Consider the following 17,985-nt stretch of genomic DNA (forward strand, 5'->3'; position numbering starts at 1 on the left):
ACGATTGGTACCAACAGAGCAAACATGCACTTGTTTTGCACTAGAGGAGGGCCATAAAACGGGATGGACATAACGTGGAAAAATAGGTTGTAAATTTGAAACATCATTCATTCCTGTATGTTAATTCTTATTATGTGCAATGAATGAGTGTCGAAGAAAAAAATATGGTGCATTACTTTCTGAGCAACCCTCCTATGTTTCAAATTTTACTAAGGTATTTTCAGTCCCCAACTAACTTTATTAAATTTATCTAAAACTAGTCAATTAGCAGCAACCTTAGTCAATATCCACTGGCTTTTGAAAAACAATACACTGGCACCAACAACGGGCAGAATAATTATAACTGGAAGATGAATTATGGTCACACTGAATAATGAATTAGAGAGTTCAAATTACTAATCACTTAAGATTTTACCTTCTCGACGTCATATGAAACATCCAACTGAGTGCCTCCTTCCAGCCCTTTTAAACTTTCACTAAGAAGCGAGGATCAATTTTCGTCGAATTAAATTTTCTACTACCCATTAACTGTTTACAGGCCAACGTACCCATTTGGGAACAGATTTATAAAAATTCATGAAAATTATATATAAAATATTTCGTATCTGTGATTACTTTTATAGCTTTTATCATGTAAATAATGCATTAAAGTATTTTTTAAAAGTGAATCTCATGGCTTGTGTATACATTGGTATTGAATTATACCTTTTCAAAATTGGTTCTTTTCAACACCTCTGTAGTGAGTATGCGGTTTATTCGATATGTTTCCCTACACTCTCTTTCCAGTAACAAATGCTTATTTATTCAAAAGATCAATATTTGTTACACGGTTAAACATAGTTTTTTTGGTCAAGTGTATGTTTATTTTTCAAGCAATAGCAAACATTTTGTGGCATGTTCCGATTTGGGAACAAGTTTGAAAAGGCATTGAGATTTTTTTTCGGGTTTTCTTTCGTAATGTCTCTTAATTAGTTGTGAAATAAATATGATATGCAAAAAAAATAACAAACATCAGTTAGTAAGTTGGTTTGGTCTTAAAAGGATTAATAAATATTCAAGTTTATATACAAATTCAATAAAATTTTAACTGAAGGAAAGTAATTATCTAACACAGTTAACAGGACTTTCATTTTCAAATGCACTGAAATTAGTTGTCGTTGATTTTTAAATTTCAAGCTGGCATAGGATATTTGCCACTTTGTCAGCTATCTTGTAAAAAATCTACGTAGCCATACCTCATTTAGTACAAATCATACTACCTAATAAGACTGCACCCACCAACTTCTTCTCCTTCCCATCCTAGCCTGCAATGAAGTAATCGTAGTACATCAAATGTTGCACTCATGATTAGGAGTAAATAAATCACCAGAGAAAGTTAAAACAGGCAAATGCAGCCAAATTTACCCCCTTTTGATAGATGAGATTTTTATCTAGGTGAAAAAATTCATCTATCTCAAGCATTTCACATACAAAAAACTGCTCAATTTTACGAAATAAACAATAACAAAAAATACTATCATAAATAAAGTATAAATGAATTAATTAGCCACCATTCCTCAAACACTCCATAAAGGTAAAAGCATGCACAAAGTTACAGTAGGAAAATGATTACTGCTACATGCTTTTATGGAGAGAAAAAAATGAGATGTTTCCTTCTGGCATAGTTATATCAGTCTTCAAAAGGGAAAAACAAACATTACAAACACATAAAAAAATAAGAGAAGTTAGACTCTACCTCAAATTCTGGTTTTTGCGAAGGTCTCTCCACTAAAAATTGGAATGCTCTATCCTCTAATTTGTAATTTGATTTAAATTTGAGCATTACCTATAGAGCCAAAAGTAAAGGTTTTTTTTCTTCCCTCACAGCATGATTCAACCCTAAGATAAGTTTGTATCAGTTAGAGCAGGGGGGGGTGACAGCCCCTTATGGCCAATGGGTATAGATCTCCCGACTGGAGCATCTTCGATATATCAGTAATTAATGGTATAACTAAGCAGCGCTTGATTTGAATTGTGAATCCAGCATCACATAAATATGCAACACAATTATTTAAATGCAGTACTGCATCAAAATCATTCGGTCTTACATCTTAGATATCATTCTTTGGGCCTCGAAATTTTTTTGAACAATCCTGAGGCTACCTCAGAAAAAAATCACCCTCAACAGCACCTCTACATTTTAAGTACAATTGACACCTATACACCGATGAGATGTTATGTTATATCAAAGTTTTAGAACCCCCCTGGTTAGGTTGGAGTTCACTCCTGACTAAGCCATGGGTGCATGATTTTTTATCATTCGGGGTAGAGGGGACAGTTTCTTTCCTCATGTCCTTTCCCACCTCTTACTTAAAAGTCGGAAAATTCAACAGCTAAAAATTAAGCACAAAACAATGAAGCTACATTTTTCAAAAGTATAATATAATTAGCAACATTATTTTGACAAGGCAAGTATATTATACATATAGTAGCAGATATGCAACCTGGAGGAAGTAGTAGGAGGGTCATTCCATTTCTAAGCATACATCATGTAGAATTATTCGACATATTCTGGGAGAACTAAGAGATTGACTTTGATTTGAAATTGAGAGAGGAGTGCATAAGATCTGAGGATTATTTAATACATTGCAAAAATTGAATGAAAGTTTAAAAAAAAAACTGATACAACTATAGACCAGAACCATGCATACCCAAAAATGATGCATACTCCTACAGAATATAACAAATATAAATTTTAAAAAATTTCTACAGAAGTTCAACATGATTAAATGTTAACTCACACCAACCTCTGTGGCGTCCAAGGAATGTTGGGGGGCAGATTTGTGTCAGGGAATAGGAGTTGAAGGTCAGGGACTCTATCTACCGACTGGTGCCATTCACAGTATGGTACACGGTTCAACTGAAACTGGACCTGTGAAAAAAACAGAAGAAAACTTTTAGAAAACTTAATATGGTGAACTAAAATTAACCATTTCGTAATCACTGATTTTCAGGCATACTTCAAAGATAGCCATTTATTTTTTTAAAGTCCTTCTCATGATATAGCAAAAACATATCACTGATAACAAATGGAAATAGTGTAACATGTTCTAATAAAGTCAAATATTGATTATCCAGCAATCAATTACCCAGACTATTTTTCTTCTCCCTGAACATTAAATTTTGAAGAATATTCTGAGGGCAACACTAAAAATCTGAATGAAACTCAAAAATTTTTTGATATAAGTCAATAAAATTCATCAAAATAAATACGAGATTAAATGTATCCTAAATATTTTCTGAACAATGAAGTAAAATATCTATATTCCACCTACATTCATTGTATTCTCAATCAATTATTCAAGTCTGGCCTTAAATTCATTATAATGGATAATAAACACTAGTTGCTGACACAAGTAAAAATGCGCCTTTGGTGTGGTAGGCGAGGTCTTATTCCTGCCGCCACAGTTGCCAAAAAAATATTTTCTGCACCTCATTAATAATAAAAAAAAACTTGCCTCAGCTTCCATTTCAGTATCAGGTTTGAGGTTAAGTCTCCGAACTAACTCTGCTGGAAGTCGCAAGTACACCATATTTCTTCCTTTATCTTCAATGAGGGCTTCATACACAGTTCTCCGTGGTGATCCATTTGCATCTTCACCATTCAATTCCTCACAAGACATTTCAGCCTCAGTTATTTTAGATCCTCTCTGCTGTTGGTTTCTGTACAGAAGTAAAAATTTCTCTCATCAAAATGAGCCATGGTAAAGAAATCCTCATTGCCCGACTATTTCAGATATTTGTATATTAAGTTAGTAGACGCATCATTTAAATCTAATTATGACTGAACCAACAAATTTACTTGACAGTAAAATGAAAATATCGAAAATTTTAAAAATACACACTATAAAAATAACCAATCATGCACACATTTCAATTTTAGCCAATAAATATTTATTGGTTATACCAGTGGTCTCAAAAAAATATAAAATTATGCAAACATTTTTGATGGCAGTGACTTTTTGAAAGAAAAACATACCAGAAAAAATCTTGTGCCTGTACTAAGTCATTACCTTGATGCATTCATGGAAAATTCAAATAGTGAATAATGAAATAACATGCTCAAATGCAGAAAAATTGGCTATTAATATTTTCTTTAACATTCACGATCATAAAAATACAACTCCATGAGTAATTTCTGTTTTTCAGAGTTTTCACAACCTACTTAAATAAATTTTGGCTGAAAACATTCTGCACCGCCTCTACCAATTAGTGGTGCTTCATATTTTCTGTAGGAACAGCATACATATTTTGGTTGCGCATAATTATCAATACATAGCTGAATCTTGAGCCCAATTTTTATAGAGGTTTTCACATTCACCATTACAGAAATGTCACAGATTGTGGGAAAACTAATTTCAGAAAGTTTAAAGCAGAAAACATGAATTAAAGGATAATCTCAATTCAAATCATGCACCATTAAATTATCTATAGCAAATTCATCCCGAACATCTTGAAGACTTGGACAAGAGGAAAATGTGGATAATTTTCTACTAATAATTGAAGATGCACAACATCATGTATCAAGGCAACAAACACTGGATGAGTAGCACAGTCTTGAATATGTCATTACAGCAAAATTGTATTTAACTAACTTAAGAAGAATTATCTACCACTAAAGCAGGCTAATAAGTAGACGCAAATTCAAACAGTTAATATAAACACAGTGATCTCAAGTAAAATAGCTCCTTTTATTTTCATCATTTACTCTGACTTTCATAGAAATTTTCATTGCAGGAGTAGAATAACATCGAAGATAAGTTTTCTTACAAAATTCTACGGCATACCTCAAATATAATCATATACAATAAAAAAATGGTAGAACAGGATTATGTTTGGGCATTATGTCTTCATAACAACTATTATTTGTCTACAAACCCAAATTATTAGCTACTAAATCTATGTAAACCAAAGATGGAGATGAGGGGATGGTTAACGGTTCAAAGATTTTCCCACAGAAAACTAACAAAATGTAATGACTTCAGTTTCTCAGACTTACCACTCACCAAAAAATTCAGCGAATTTATTTTTTCAACTGAAGCTTCATAGAATAAAACTCTCAAGGAGGGAGTGTACCCACTCTTCGAATTGATGATTAGCATTACAGCACATTTTGAAAGTAAAATATCAGGCAACAAACAATCAACCCTATATTAGTATCTACAGGTAATTTAATGTTTTGGGAATCAGGGAAATAGTTTATAAGAGTCAAATTATATTTATTATACTTTTTAGGAAGAGGTGGTGCAAGAAGCACGGTGGTACAGTTGTTAAGGACAAGTCTCCCGGCAGAGGTGTCCTCAGAAACATCTCTTGCGAGGGGAAGAAGGGCAAATAACTCTCCGTTGTGGGCATACTTGGCGGCAGATGCATTCCCTGTTGACAAAACCGGTATTTAAATGTGTTCAACAAATTACAAGACATGGATAAATCACAATAGTTAATAAAATCTTACCAAAATTTAGCAAATCACTATTATCTATTCCTCCATGCCTTTTTTCACAAAAACTTCTGATATTTTAAATACGTTAACAAATTAAAGAGCACACATGACTTGCAAATGAGGAAAGTACTAAGCAGCATTACAGTGAATAATCAAAAATACCTGATGAATGGAATTTAATATAATAAATTAAAATAAAAACCAGAAGAAATAGTCTTTACACTTTTTCATACATGTCAATCCATTGATTTCACCAATTAATTATCTTAGGGAAAAAGTTTTTTTTTGCAAATGGACACCTTTAAAGGGGATATTTATAACCCTTGAGAGCATATAAGTGGCAAGACTACCTAAATAAAGAATTATCTTGAGTTTGTAACACAGGGGACTAAGGATAACAATAATAAACTTACATGGAAGATAAATAAAGGCAACCTGGGATTCCAGAGGTTTGCTAATCCAGTAACGATGGGAAATTTTCACTCTTAGCATTTGGCAGTGGATGGGGTGTTTATTTTGTTCTGAAGAGGATAGCAACACCCCAGATTATCAATACCACTCTGAATTGATAAGGAAATGAATGACTGAAGTAAGGAAGGTTGCAGAGAAACCCATTTAGTCTGCTTGCTGCAGAAAGGATGATGAGGACCATAGCATAGCACCCCTTCTAAATGATACATACAAGGAATACACTACTAGATATGCCCTCCATACAACACTGAAGTACAGATTAGAACGTCTCAATGAAATCGAGTGATGTAGCCAATTTAGCTACACCCCTATCCTCTAAATCTACCTAAACCCTTAAAGGGCAATAATATTAACAAACTTTAACATCCCACGATCTTATTCTAAAATGTTTTCACACAACATTAAAATAATTACCATATATTCCACTAACAATACAATTTAATGATAATTTTAATTAAGACCACACTTGGTCATTCATAATAGCAGTTTTTGGCATTTTTTTTCTCTGAATATAGTCCCCCCCCTAATTTAGAGGCTTCAATTTCGGGAAAAGTTTAAAAAATGTGTTTGAATATAACCCCCCCCTTTACTTTTACCACAGGCATTTTTGGAAAGAAAGGGGGGACTATATTAAGACATATACAGTAATAGTTCCATCTAGTAGAACGAATAACACAACTAAAGCTTGACTAATGGACATTAGGATAAAAACAAACCTATTGGAGCTGATGGTGCTGACGCAGGGGATCCTGAGGAAGTAGATGGTGGTGATCCGGAAGCCAGAAGATAACATGAAGCCAACCGAAGGCGACATGAAAGATTATATTGTGCAGCAAGTTCATACCTAGCCATTTCCTCCACCCACAGCAACTCATGTGTTCGGGTCCTAAGAATATGAAATAAAAAGATTAAAAACATCTTTCAAGGGAAAGAAAATTATTATTGTTATTATTTTTATTATTATGGTTTATTCGCCTACAGGCAAGTAAATTACAAACATTGTGTGAGGCACACCACATTTATAACGCAAGAGATACAGATATCACACACAAAGAAGGATTAAACACAAAAGATAAAAGAAGACAAGGTCAAATGCCATTTAGGTACTTATTGATGGAATAATATAGTTTTCTACTAGAAAAAAAATTCTTTTTGATTTGAAAACAAAATTATATTTTACATATTCTAAACCTGTAATTTGTAATTAAATCTGATTCCAATTTCTTTTGGTTATAATTTTTTTGGTTCTAACGTAAGTTACACAAAGGTGAGTAAAAGCTCATGGTGATATGTAGAATTTCAGAATTGAGATTAAATTTTTGTACACTTTTCCTGATAATCACAGCACTAGAAAGCAAGTACACGCATGGTATGGTAAAAATATGGAGGGATTTAAGCATGGGCCAAGTAAGGGCAAGGTGTGGGTTCGGAGCAAATATTGATATTCCAATGAAAATAACCCAAACTGAGAAAATTTACAGGGCACACAATCAAAAGCGCTTGGCTTAAGGATTATTAATACCCTATCAAACGATGGAAACTTTTCAACCATAGGCATTATTAAAGGGTGATTTTTAAGAGATGTTTCACCGAGCTTTGTGTCTCATGCATGCATTGGTAATTTTAGACGATGTAAAACTCCTGACTACTCGTATAGCATCTAGGTCCCTGTGACGTCACGTGGAGTGGCATCGCATGGCAGCCAATCAGGCCTTTTCAAATGAGGTTAAAGTTGACCATAAACGTTCGTCTAAACTGGGATTTCTAAAATCAAATAATTTGTATATTGTGAATACACTAATGGTGGGTAACGAATTGCAATAAATGCCTTTCGTTTTTTTAATGAAGGAAACTACCCTATCGAAAAAGGAAGCAATAATAGGAAAAATACAAACCTGTAATTATCTGGTGACAGTGGAGCTCCTTGAATGACATTCCTGGAGAGAGTGAAGGAACCTGGTTGTGGGGTGGGATATGTAGCAAGGAGGTCTTTGTCTCTGTCCGATGGTGCATGAGGTGCCTTGGGCATGAATTCTATGATATCCGAATTCAAAGCATCCCAGCGTGGAGCCCACATTGACAACTGAACTGACACCTTAAATTAAGCAGGAAAAGAAGAGTTCTTAATTAAAACATGTCCAATAATAAGAAGAAATTCATGATGTTTCATTTATATAGAACAATTGCTAAAACATAAAATACTTCTTCTTTCAAACTTACAAATTTACACTTATCATATTGGTTCTTTTCACTGCCTTACCTATTCTTACTTCCTATGCCTAAGGTAGCAATACTCATACAATGCATACATTCATTTATTTATAAATAAGTTAAGTCCTCCAGGTCCAACATCATTACGCTAAGAAATTCTCCATAATGAATTGTATTTATAAAAAAAAAACTTAAAGTTAAGACTGCTTATATTCTTGGTAATCATAGGTAAACATGATAAAAGTGTCAGAATCATCCCCTAAGCACTTGCAACAATAACTTACCACAAATAACAAAAAAATTTGACAGATTTCTTTAATCAATATCTACATAACATTTACTCATTATTAATCCATGTAGCATCTCATAATAATTTCCCCGAATTTTTCTTGACAACAGGTAGAGTCAAAAGAAGTCCTCTAAAATTTTGTTATAAAATAAAAATGCTCCACAGCACATAACCAAAAACCCCCAAACCATTCTCCTCAACTACAATCAGAGAACAAGAAATAATTGACTTCATTTGTTAGACAAATTTTGAAAGTCATCTATCAGTGACAGAAAGCTGCACTTCAGATGACACATCATGACCTGATAAACATGAATCATGGAAGAAGAAGACATCTATAAATGAAAAGTATCATTTACAAAAAATGGAATGGAGAAGTTCACTCTGGAAAAGGAACCATGGAAAGAAAGAAACTACTCTACTCGATTGAGGGGGTGAGAAGCCAAGGGGTACCAGTGATTTTATTTCCTAAACAGAGTTTGGTACAGAAATTAGGTAAAGAAAACAAACGAGATCAACCACGTACAGTGCAACCTCGATATAACGACACCCCACGGTCCACTAATAAACACTCGCTATAACGAATTGTCGCTTTACCTGAGGTAGAGCAAATAATAGCCAATATACCTGTTGTGAACAGATATACAGGAACAGGAGTGGTGCGGCGACAGATAAACATCTATCCGATAAACGTAAGCATAAATCCAGGCGAAAGGCGATGTTTTTTGCATCACTAAATTTCCTTACTCAAATAACGACTAACTATTCAAACAATTTATGAGCGCCGCACTGAATAAAAATCATGCAAAGCATTGTTTCGTCATCATTATATTTATCGAACGGCAGTTTACCACATAAATTTGAGACTGAGCACTCCATTAACTTCATTTCTAACAGATCGCTAGCAATTACAGATAATAAGGAGTCTTGATGAAAGTCTTCCGGCGGTGAAACCCTCGCTATGGCGAGAGCCAACACCGAAAGGGTCTCGTAAAAACGAATTTTTTAACCCCCCTATTATAGGGTCCATTGACGGTGCATCGGCTATCTCTCGTAATAGCAGGGGTGTCGCTATAGCCCGTACTCGCTTTAACGAGGTTCCACTGTATCTTTTAGTGCATTTGATTTTCCACTCGATTTCAGCTCAGAACAGAGACTCTCTCCTATCCATTGGCCACCAAGTTTTTGTATATTTCCTCCATCAATTTCTGTACCTAACTCTGCTTAGAAAAAAATATCACTGTACCCCTTGGCTTGTCATCCCCTCAATTTCAATACAGTGAGTCCAGCAGTTTGCCATTAGTTCTTAAGAGGAATAATAGATGGTGTCCATGTTTATTTTTCTATGAACACCAAAAAGCTGTGAAGGTAATTTTTCGTGTAGAGCTAATTTTGAATTCATAGTCAATTTTTCCAACAAACAAGCCCTTTGTTTCTTTCATGTAAAGGTTTGCTTAGAAATTAAAACAGATGATAGAACTGTAGTCATAAAGATAATGAATAAAATTTTTGGAAATGAAATGCACTGCTTACCTTCTCTTCCTCCTCTTCTTCTTCGAGGGTCGTTCCTTCTTCCTTCTCGCCTCCCACCTCCTCCTCACCCACACCATCCTCCGATGCAGGCACGACGTCCACCGAGAGATGACGAACCAAGGCAGGGAGCGATGGGCCTGCACCAAAGACGACGGCCTGCCTGAACGTGCCATACACTTCGCTGGAAAACTCAACGATCACCTCTGCAACTTCCGATGCAGCGGCTGCTCGTGTGTCGGTACGAGGGGGAGAAAACTCCTGATCATTGTCGGGCTCCCATTCTTCTCTCAATTCTTTGAAGCCATTCTGAAAGGGTTTTGGAAAATAAGAAGTATATCTTAGACATGGCATACAACATATCATGATCTTTAATCAATGAGAAGTCAAAGCAAATAATTGATAGTAAAATCACACACACCTTTCATACATATGATCGAAGACTAAAGAACCAGAGAAATAAAAAAGAAATATAACTGAGGACACTCTTTCCTGACGGATAGATTACTTCCTGATGCACAAGACTTGATATTTAAAGAAAAGCATGCATGATGGATGCACCTGAAGATATACCCTTGTTACGAATCCCGGTTCGGACTTTTAAAAATAAATTTGTCAACCTTACAAAGTTTATTCTTTCATTCTCCAAGATAAAGAAATATAAACAAACTACAGCTGTGCAAATCTCAACATTTCAAAATTCAAGCAAGAAAAATTACTACTCAACTGTCGCTTGATGTTGAGATTAATATAATTGAAATTGTCTCGATATCGCTTGAGATCTCAGTCACAATGGAGTTAGTTTTTCTGGGCTCTGCGATATAGTGCAACGAAGTGAAGCAATATCAAATCCTTTACATTTTTGTGATGATTTCATTAAGACAGGCCACAAAATATCAAGAAATCTCTTAATTTTAGGTATAGAATCGAGAAGATACGAGAGTTTTGCCCTCGGCACATGCCTTAAGTTAGAATTTAGTTTAGAGATGCTTGATTTTTCTGAACTGCTGTATTAGAAGCGAGCTTACCTGCTCATCTCCTCCAGCACCTGAGTCTCCTTGTGACTGCTGATGACAGATGATAGCCACTCTCACGATGCAGAAGTGGGGTCGACATGCATCTTGTAAGAGAGCAACGGTTTCGAGTCGTGCAGGAGTCGCACCACCAGCTCCTGGAGAGATTGTCAGGCGGAACATCCACTGAGCACGACCTGGCTTACGAGCTACCGTAAGATTCAAGTCAGGTGTGCATTCAAGGGTCAGTCCTTCAACCCATTCTGACATTACAGACCTGGAAGACCAATCAGGGAAAGATTTTACAAAGTTTTTTAAGGATACTACAAAATAATACCAGAAATAGACACATTATGGTAATTTAAGAAGTTAATTTGACAGATGAGACACTGTAGACACACAAACCAGCAGAATTAACCTAAAAACAATAAAAATACAGCTCTTTCGAATGATACTAGAGATTCGAACAATATTATATAGACTAGAATCATACAGAAGCAGAAATGACAACAAATAAAGAAACAGTGTACACAGAATGTGCCAATATGAGACCGCCTCAAATTCCCTTGAAAGAAAAATGAGGCACAATAGAAGACAGAGAAATCAGTCATTTTTAGCAATGTATATCACAAGCTGCAGATGGAGATGCTTAAATCTTAATGCTTATTAGATAATAGCTCGTTGTATTTTTGATCTTAAGTTCAATCAAAATAAAATAATGAGCAATTTTTACATAACAGGAGTAATTTAAACACTTTGACAGCCAATTTTAAAATAGTGTAAAACCCAAAAATGCTGAATTATTTTCTCAACTGCTTTAAAAATGGCATCCCATGCATTTAATAGCTTTTGATTTTCAATCCATTTTAACACATGAAAATAATATTACACCACTTAAAACAAAAGCCATGCTCCACAATCAACATATTAAAATAATTCAAACATCTTCTCCAGCATATCTTATTTCACAATAAAGATAGCAGAACATATTTGAAATAAAGTGACAGAAATCCCACATGTATGCAAGCTTTCAAAACCTCTTGATACTGCATAGTTCAAGATTCTTGGTCTCTCACATAATGTGAGATAAAGGTTTATCCTGGGTATGACAAAAATAAAATGAGGACCTAAAATTAGGAGCTCATTACACTCACCGATCGTGCACCCATCTTTCGAGCAGGGCTTCAGCAAATGGTTGCCCAGGAAGCAACCCTGCTTCCCTCGCCTCTCTCAACCTTTGTCTCCTGAACTGAGCCCTCTGGAGCCATTCCGCCAGCTCCCCCTCCCCATGAGCCTCTGAACAACGTTCACCAAGACGACAGTGACCACTAGCTGCAAATGCAGCACACAACGAATGTCCACTGGCTTGGCCAGTCTCAGGTATTCCACTCGCACTAACATTATCACTGCAATATTAAAAGAAAAAGTTATTTTCATCAATAAAATTATGTCACTGTCTAGTTCACAGAATAATGGTATAAGATGGAACCTTATTGAAAATCACACAAATTTTTTAACTACCACAAACTGAACAAAATATTTCCATATTTATCAAGGCCCTAAAGTACATAATAGCACCATCATAATCTGTTGCCCTCCTTGTTTAGAAAAAAAAGAGAACTATACAGGAAATTTAAACTGTAGCATTAACTCTTTCAGTCATATTGTCTCTTGAATTGGACATGTCTTTTAGAGAACTTTAACCTACCAATGTCTCTAACTGTTCATTACTATGGACAGCGACCATAAAATTGATTAAGCCAAAAATAGCCAAGCATTTCAGGCACAAGTGTTCATAGACCAGAATTAATATTAAATAGCAAAAAAAATTTACATCAACATGGAGAAAAAAATGTGTGACTGAATGGGTAAATGTTTGGCTGGGAAGTTAAGTAATTTATAATTATGGCAGAAATTTCAACAATCTTTACTTTTACCAGGCCTCCAAACTTACATTCCCTGAATAAGGCACCCAATGAAGTAATAAAACACTGAGAAAAATTTAATTGAATCCAGCATTTCCCAAAAGGAATGGCTAGTTGTCATAGGGCTCCACTGAATATACAGTGTGGAGAAAAATTGTCACGAAATTTTAACCCTGGATAGATGGAGAGTAGATCAGTAGGAACCAAAATTACTAATAATGCTTTGGTCAAAAAAGCCCTTTTAAACCACGGAAACTTTCAGCCAAGCACTGCGATTGGCCGCTAGTTTGTCCTGTTGCCATCCGCTCTGGACAACTCATGGCTTCGAATGCTTAGCCTGCCGGAGATCCCGATGTAGCCAAGATATCTGGCAATAGGGAAAAGTTGCTGAGCGCTTGGTTCAAAGTTTCTGTAGTTTAAAAATGGTGCGTTTTCAAACTAAACATGATCAGTAATTTATGTTTCCTAATGCATCAGCTATCTGAGGTTAAAATTTCTTGATGTAATTTTTCTCTGCACAGTATAACACATCTGGAATGACTGAGTGGAAAAGGAATTCCGACCTGAGCGATATTCCTCGAGGCGGAGGACGATACTGCCATTCTTGACCTTCGTCCGAGGCCACTGCCCTCTGGTGCGCCTCCCCTCGGCAGTGCCTCGCCAACGCCGGCTGGTCCTCGAAGGACATTCGACAGTATGGGCAGCCATAGGACCGTCTTTCGTTCTGGTCGCCCACACTGCCTCCACCACCACCACTTTTGTGCCGTTCACAATTCTGTCCACTCTCCTGATCCTCCTCACCCCCACTACCATCGTCCCCATCCCTGTGAAAACCATTCACTGTCGGTTGAGACACACTGTTCCCGTCACCACTGTTACTGTTCGGATTCATGTTGACACGGTTGACTCCCTCTGTCGGGGGAGTCCTTCGAGCACCAGAGGTTAAAACTACTGGGGCGGCGAAACGCTGGGGATGTTGGTTTCGGGTTGTTCGATTCCACGCAGCACTGGCAGCCGCAGATGCTTTGACCTATCAAACAATAATAAAAGAAACTATTATTGAAACTTTGTTCACTAGGATAGTCTCATCAATGCTAACAACTTAAACTACCTCATAATTTATTACAAGTTGAATATCCTGGCTATAATAATAATGTTTGATAATTGCTACAATAATAATAAAGCCTTTTACTTAACGATGAAAATACAGGATGGAATTATTATTGGGGACTTGATGACATTAGATTACATAACTGACCAGATTCATCACGTGGAGGTATGGTATTGGCTGGTAAGTCTGAATAAATTAAAAAAGTTAACCACTGGTAGCAATCAAGATCATAATGTTATGACTTAGGGGGACAAGGTGAGGCCTGTGGTATATCCAAAACCGCAGTAAGGGGGGGTGCGTTATAAGTGGTCTCTACAGTATAGTGGAAGCAATAGAAGAATAATTTATTTCATTATACAGCAAATACCATTTAAAATGTGCCCAACGGTTTTGGACATACCTAGGGTAGATATTGGGATATGAGGTTATATAGAAGAAAAAGAAATTATTCTTCAATTAACTTCTCTTTTATTTGCTTTTCATTGAATGAGGCTTTTGAAAAGTCCTGTTTTCTGAAAGAATTTAATTCATGAGAAGGATTCAATAGATATGAGAACCCCTTAGATTCCATAAAATTAAGGATTTGTCCCACACGCTTCGTAAAAATCTAACTCACCTTTGATGGAGCAACTGCCCCTTTGGGAGCAATCGTTGTGGTTCCCAGCATCGCTCTCAGTCTATCGAGAACTTTCCCAGCTTCGCCCTCTTCCTCCCCATCCTCACCGCTCCCACCTCCGTAGGCCAGCCACTCCTGCGCTGCGGCTTCAGCTTCTGCATAGCGCCTCAGAGACAGGAGGGAGTGGACAAGCCGCCTCCGTGCTCTCGTACATATGCGCTCTACACTATCGGCCGGGTCGTTCCCTCTATTATCTAACTGACCTGCAATTGTGATGATTGATTGATTGAGAACAGACTCCACCGCATAATTCATACAGTGCATACATGCTTTCTACAATTCCTGTCGTAAACCTTGTCTGATTTAGTTAGAAATTACAGTGTAAAATAGCATCCTTAACACACGAAATGCTAATGTAACACAGGGCCTCATGTCAGGGGTTATTCTAGCCGGGAGGAGTTGACATGGTGTCACCATTGACTCTCCAAATTACCTTACTTTCAATACACTTGCACAATGCCTGTAGTAAACCTTGTCTATTTTTGGTTGGAAAGTTGAAGGTAAAATTATTGTTAGCATCCTCAACATGTGAAATGCAAAATGAAAATGTAACAAAGTGCCTCATATCAAGAATTTTTCTAGCTGGAGGGAGGAGACATGGTGCCACCATTGACTCTTCAAATTACCCTACTTTCAATGGGTCCAGCTCCATCTCTATGTGGTGATTCCGTACCTCAGAATTTGGGATAAAATTTGGATAACGTTGCAGATTCAGCAAAAAATGGTTATTGCTTGGAACTAAAATAAGGACCACCTATGGCATGCAAGTAACGGCCCACTGTCATGGGAACAGTTTGTTTCCATCATGTCATCATTGTTGCCTCGAGTAATGAATGACTCATTAAACGATACATTTTGAGATCCAACAGCTCTCTGAATGTGGTCACCTTTATTAAGAATTATCCTCATGATAGAGAATTGTCCATTGAGAATAACTACATTTCCAACCCAAAGGAAAATAAAATAAATCCCAGCTTCTACTATTTGCCCATCCCAGCTGCATAAGTTTTGTGCTTGCTCTGGGATTCTAAAGTCAATGATGAATGAAAATTGTGAAGGGACCTTGAGTGAAGATCTACTCTCTCAAGTTGCCAGTATTGTAATTCCAAATGAAAATGATTAAGGAAGGTCAGAGAATTGAAACTTATACAGGTGGTGTTCATATGTATATAATTTTTGGGTTTCACCACGTCAATTGTAAGATTCTGGGTTCCAGTTCTTAACCTTTTCAAGTGCCAGCCTATTTTTCCCGGTATGATGTAAAAGAATATATGAACTAACTATGATGTAAGAGAATATATGAACTGTGTCTTTTAAGATTTATCTTTGTATACTGTTCTTAACCAAAATGACCTTCTTGTTGTACTTTTGTTTTTTGTAATTGCAACTCATTACAACAAGTTGTATACTTTGTTTTGTGATGTAACTGACTTGATCATTTGTATGTAATTGTACTTTTTGACGACTCCAGCAAATGTATTTTGCCCACAGATAATAAACCTTATTATTATTATTATTATTATTATGCTGAAGAATGTCAGGGCTTTTTTGTGCGAATTTGTAGATTTGCACTTAAAAATTTACACCAGGTGTGATATCCATTTTCAGATACTATTTTTTTTATTTGCCCCCAAAATGAATGGGTATGTTAAAGCATGACAGATACTAAAAACAGTTACCAAACCTAGATGAAGCAGAAAAAATAACAGTCGTGAATGCAAAAAAAAACCAACAGATAGATTGACCCTTGGCACTCTTCGCACATACCCCCCAGGCCGATGGATCGGCCTGCTGGCACTATAAGGGTTAATATATTCCCTTTGGCACTTTCTTCTCTGCTACCTTCTTCCTGGTACAACAGCAATTTATCTATTTTTTCTCATTTTGTGGCTGCTGCCATTTTTCAAAATGAGAAGTTAGAGGCATAAACCATGGTAAGTCTATTCTGTACATGGTAATCTAAGTTCTGTGACAGGAAGTTCAGGGTGACCCACAAGTGGGTCACACTGATATGAGACTGGATGGTGCTAAGTGAACTGGCCGACTATCCTCAACTTAGCCCACCATTTACGATCAGAGAAAACCCGTCGGCATTCCATTTTGAGAGAAAAAATATATTCAGTGAGTTGCACGGCTCCATTCCCTGATATAATTCAGAATGGAATTTGACAACTAAGATCTGTGGGGAGGGCTACCTGGGTCCCCTCATCGGGTCAAAACACACGTTAGATAAAATTGAAATTTTAGGAGGTTGCCGCTTAGTACAGAATTATTAAGTTATATTTTCTGATATATTTACCTACTTTAATGAATTTAAATATGAAGTAGCTCTTAACTTGGGGCCTATTTTGCATGTTTTTGGCATGTTACAATTCAGCTGGCCTCGGTGGCTGTGGGGTAAAGTCCTCGCTTACCAAACCGTAGGTAGGGGGTTCAAATCCCGCCTGGGTAGGTGGTCCCTATCCAGGACATGGACGTTTGTGTCATGCTTTGTTAATTCCTCCGTTGTAAAGGCCTCTATGTGCTGTTTACGGGGAAGTTGGAAATAAATATATAAAAAATCCACTGAGGGGCTTGGTATCCATTTTTACACTAAATATATTGGTAATTTTGCTTGGACCCTCACCACTGTTGGAAGGTTACCTACCGCTTAGTCCCCCCATGTCCCTATCCTGGATCAGCCACTGACAACTTAAGCTAAAAAAATATGAAATCCACCAAATTTTTCATATTAAGTTATCTCTCAAATGATTGGATCAAAGTATCAATCAATTCAAAGTATATAAACTAAATTGTGCTTTAGAAAAGTTTTCAAGTTGGGTTTTGGGCAAATTATTTCTGTACCTTATACCTTTTAGCTTCAGTCGTGCCCCTAAGCTAAGAACTGGTGGAATGAAGAACCATCACTAAAAATGATTAAGATTACTCAAGATTCATTGCCAGTGGATTCATTACGGTTAAATTAACAAGAAGCAGTACACATGGTAAAAAAAGTCACGGAATATTCAGATTCAAAACACCTCTACAGCAATATTCCAGCTCTGTGGTGTCTGTTGTAATTGCAAATGCTGTGATTAGCTCAAGAAGAAGACTTTCTCAGTCATTCCACCAACAGAAAATTATTCACTAAAAATGAATATGCACTTGTGGAGTTCAACAAATGAAGCCAATGATTACTGAATTAAAGTAAAATTAATCAGCAAAGTAACTTTTCATGATAATGAAACTGAAAAACAGATGCCAGCATGCAATAATATTACAGTTTGGCACTCTTATT

The 17,985-nt window shown here is 36.4% G+C and overlaps 1 protein-coding gene across 5 annotated transcripts in view; it reads right to left on the reverse strand.

Annotated features, from left to right (window-relative positions):
* LOC124164929 (probable helicase with zinc finger domain) overlaps positions 1-17,985 on the reverse strand; it is a 55,870-nt gene that overhangs the window by 26,531 nt on the left and 11,354 nt on the right. For 2 of the 5 annotated variants that reach the window (XM_046542161.1, XM_046542162.1), the window contains exons 3-13: positions 14,649-14,911; positions 13,485-13,951; positions 12,151-12,402; positions 11,012-11,273; positions 9,987-10,292; positions 7,849-8,048; positions 6,670-6,839; positions 5,268-5,415; positions 3,498-3,702; positions 2,781-2,911; positions 1,260-1,304 (exon numbers count right to left, since the gene is read on the reverse strand). In XM_046542161.1, coding sequence (XP_046398117.1) covers positions 1,260-1,304; positions 2,781-2,911; positions 3,498-3,702; positions 5,268-5,415; positions 6,670-6,839; positions 7,849-8,048; positions 9,987-10,292; positions 11,012-11,273; positions 12,151-12,402; positions 13,485-13,951; positions 14,649-14,911 — 2,449 coding nt within the window. The remainder of the gene's footprint in view (positions 1-1,259; positions 1,305-2,780; positions 2,912-3,497; positions 3,703-5,267; positions 5,416-6,669; positions 6,840-7,848; positions 8,049-9,986; positions 10,293-11,011; positions 11,274-12,150; positions 12,403-13,484; positions 13,952-14,648; positions 14,912-17,985) is intronic. The other 3 variants (XM_046542164.1, XM_046542166.1, XM_046542165.1) reach the window with 3 other exon arrangements.

This window comes from Ischnura elegans, chromosome 9, assembly GCF_921293095.1.
Source record: "Ischnura elegans chromosome 9, ioIscEleg1.1, whole genome shotgun sequence".
Taxonomy (NCBI): domain Eukaryota; kingdom Metazoa; phylum Arthropoda; class Insecta; order Odonata; family Coenagrionidae; genus Ischnura; species Ischnura elegans.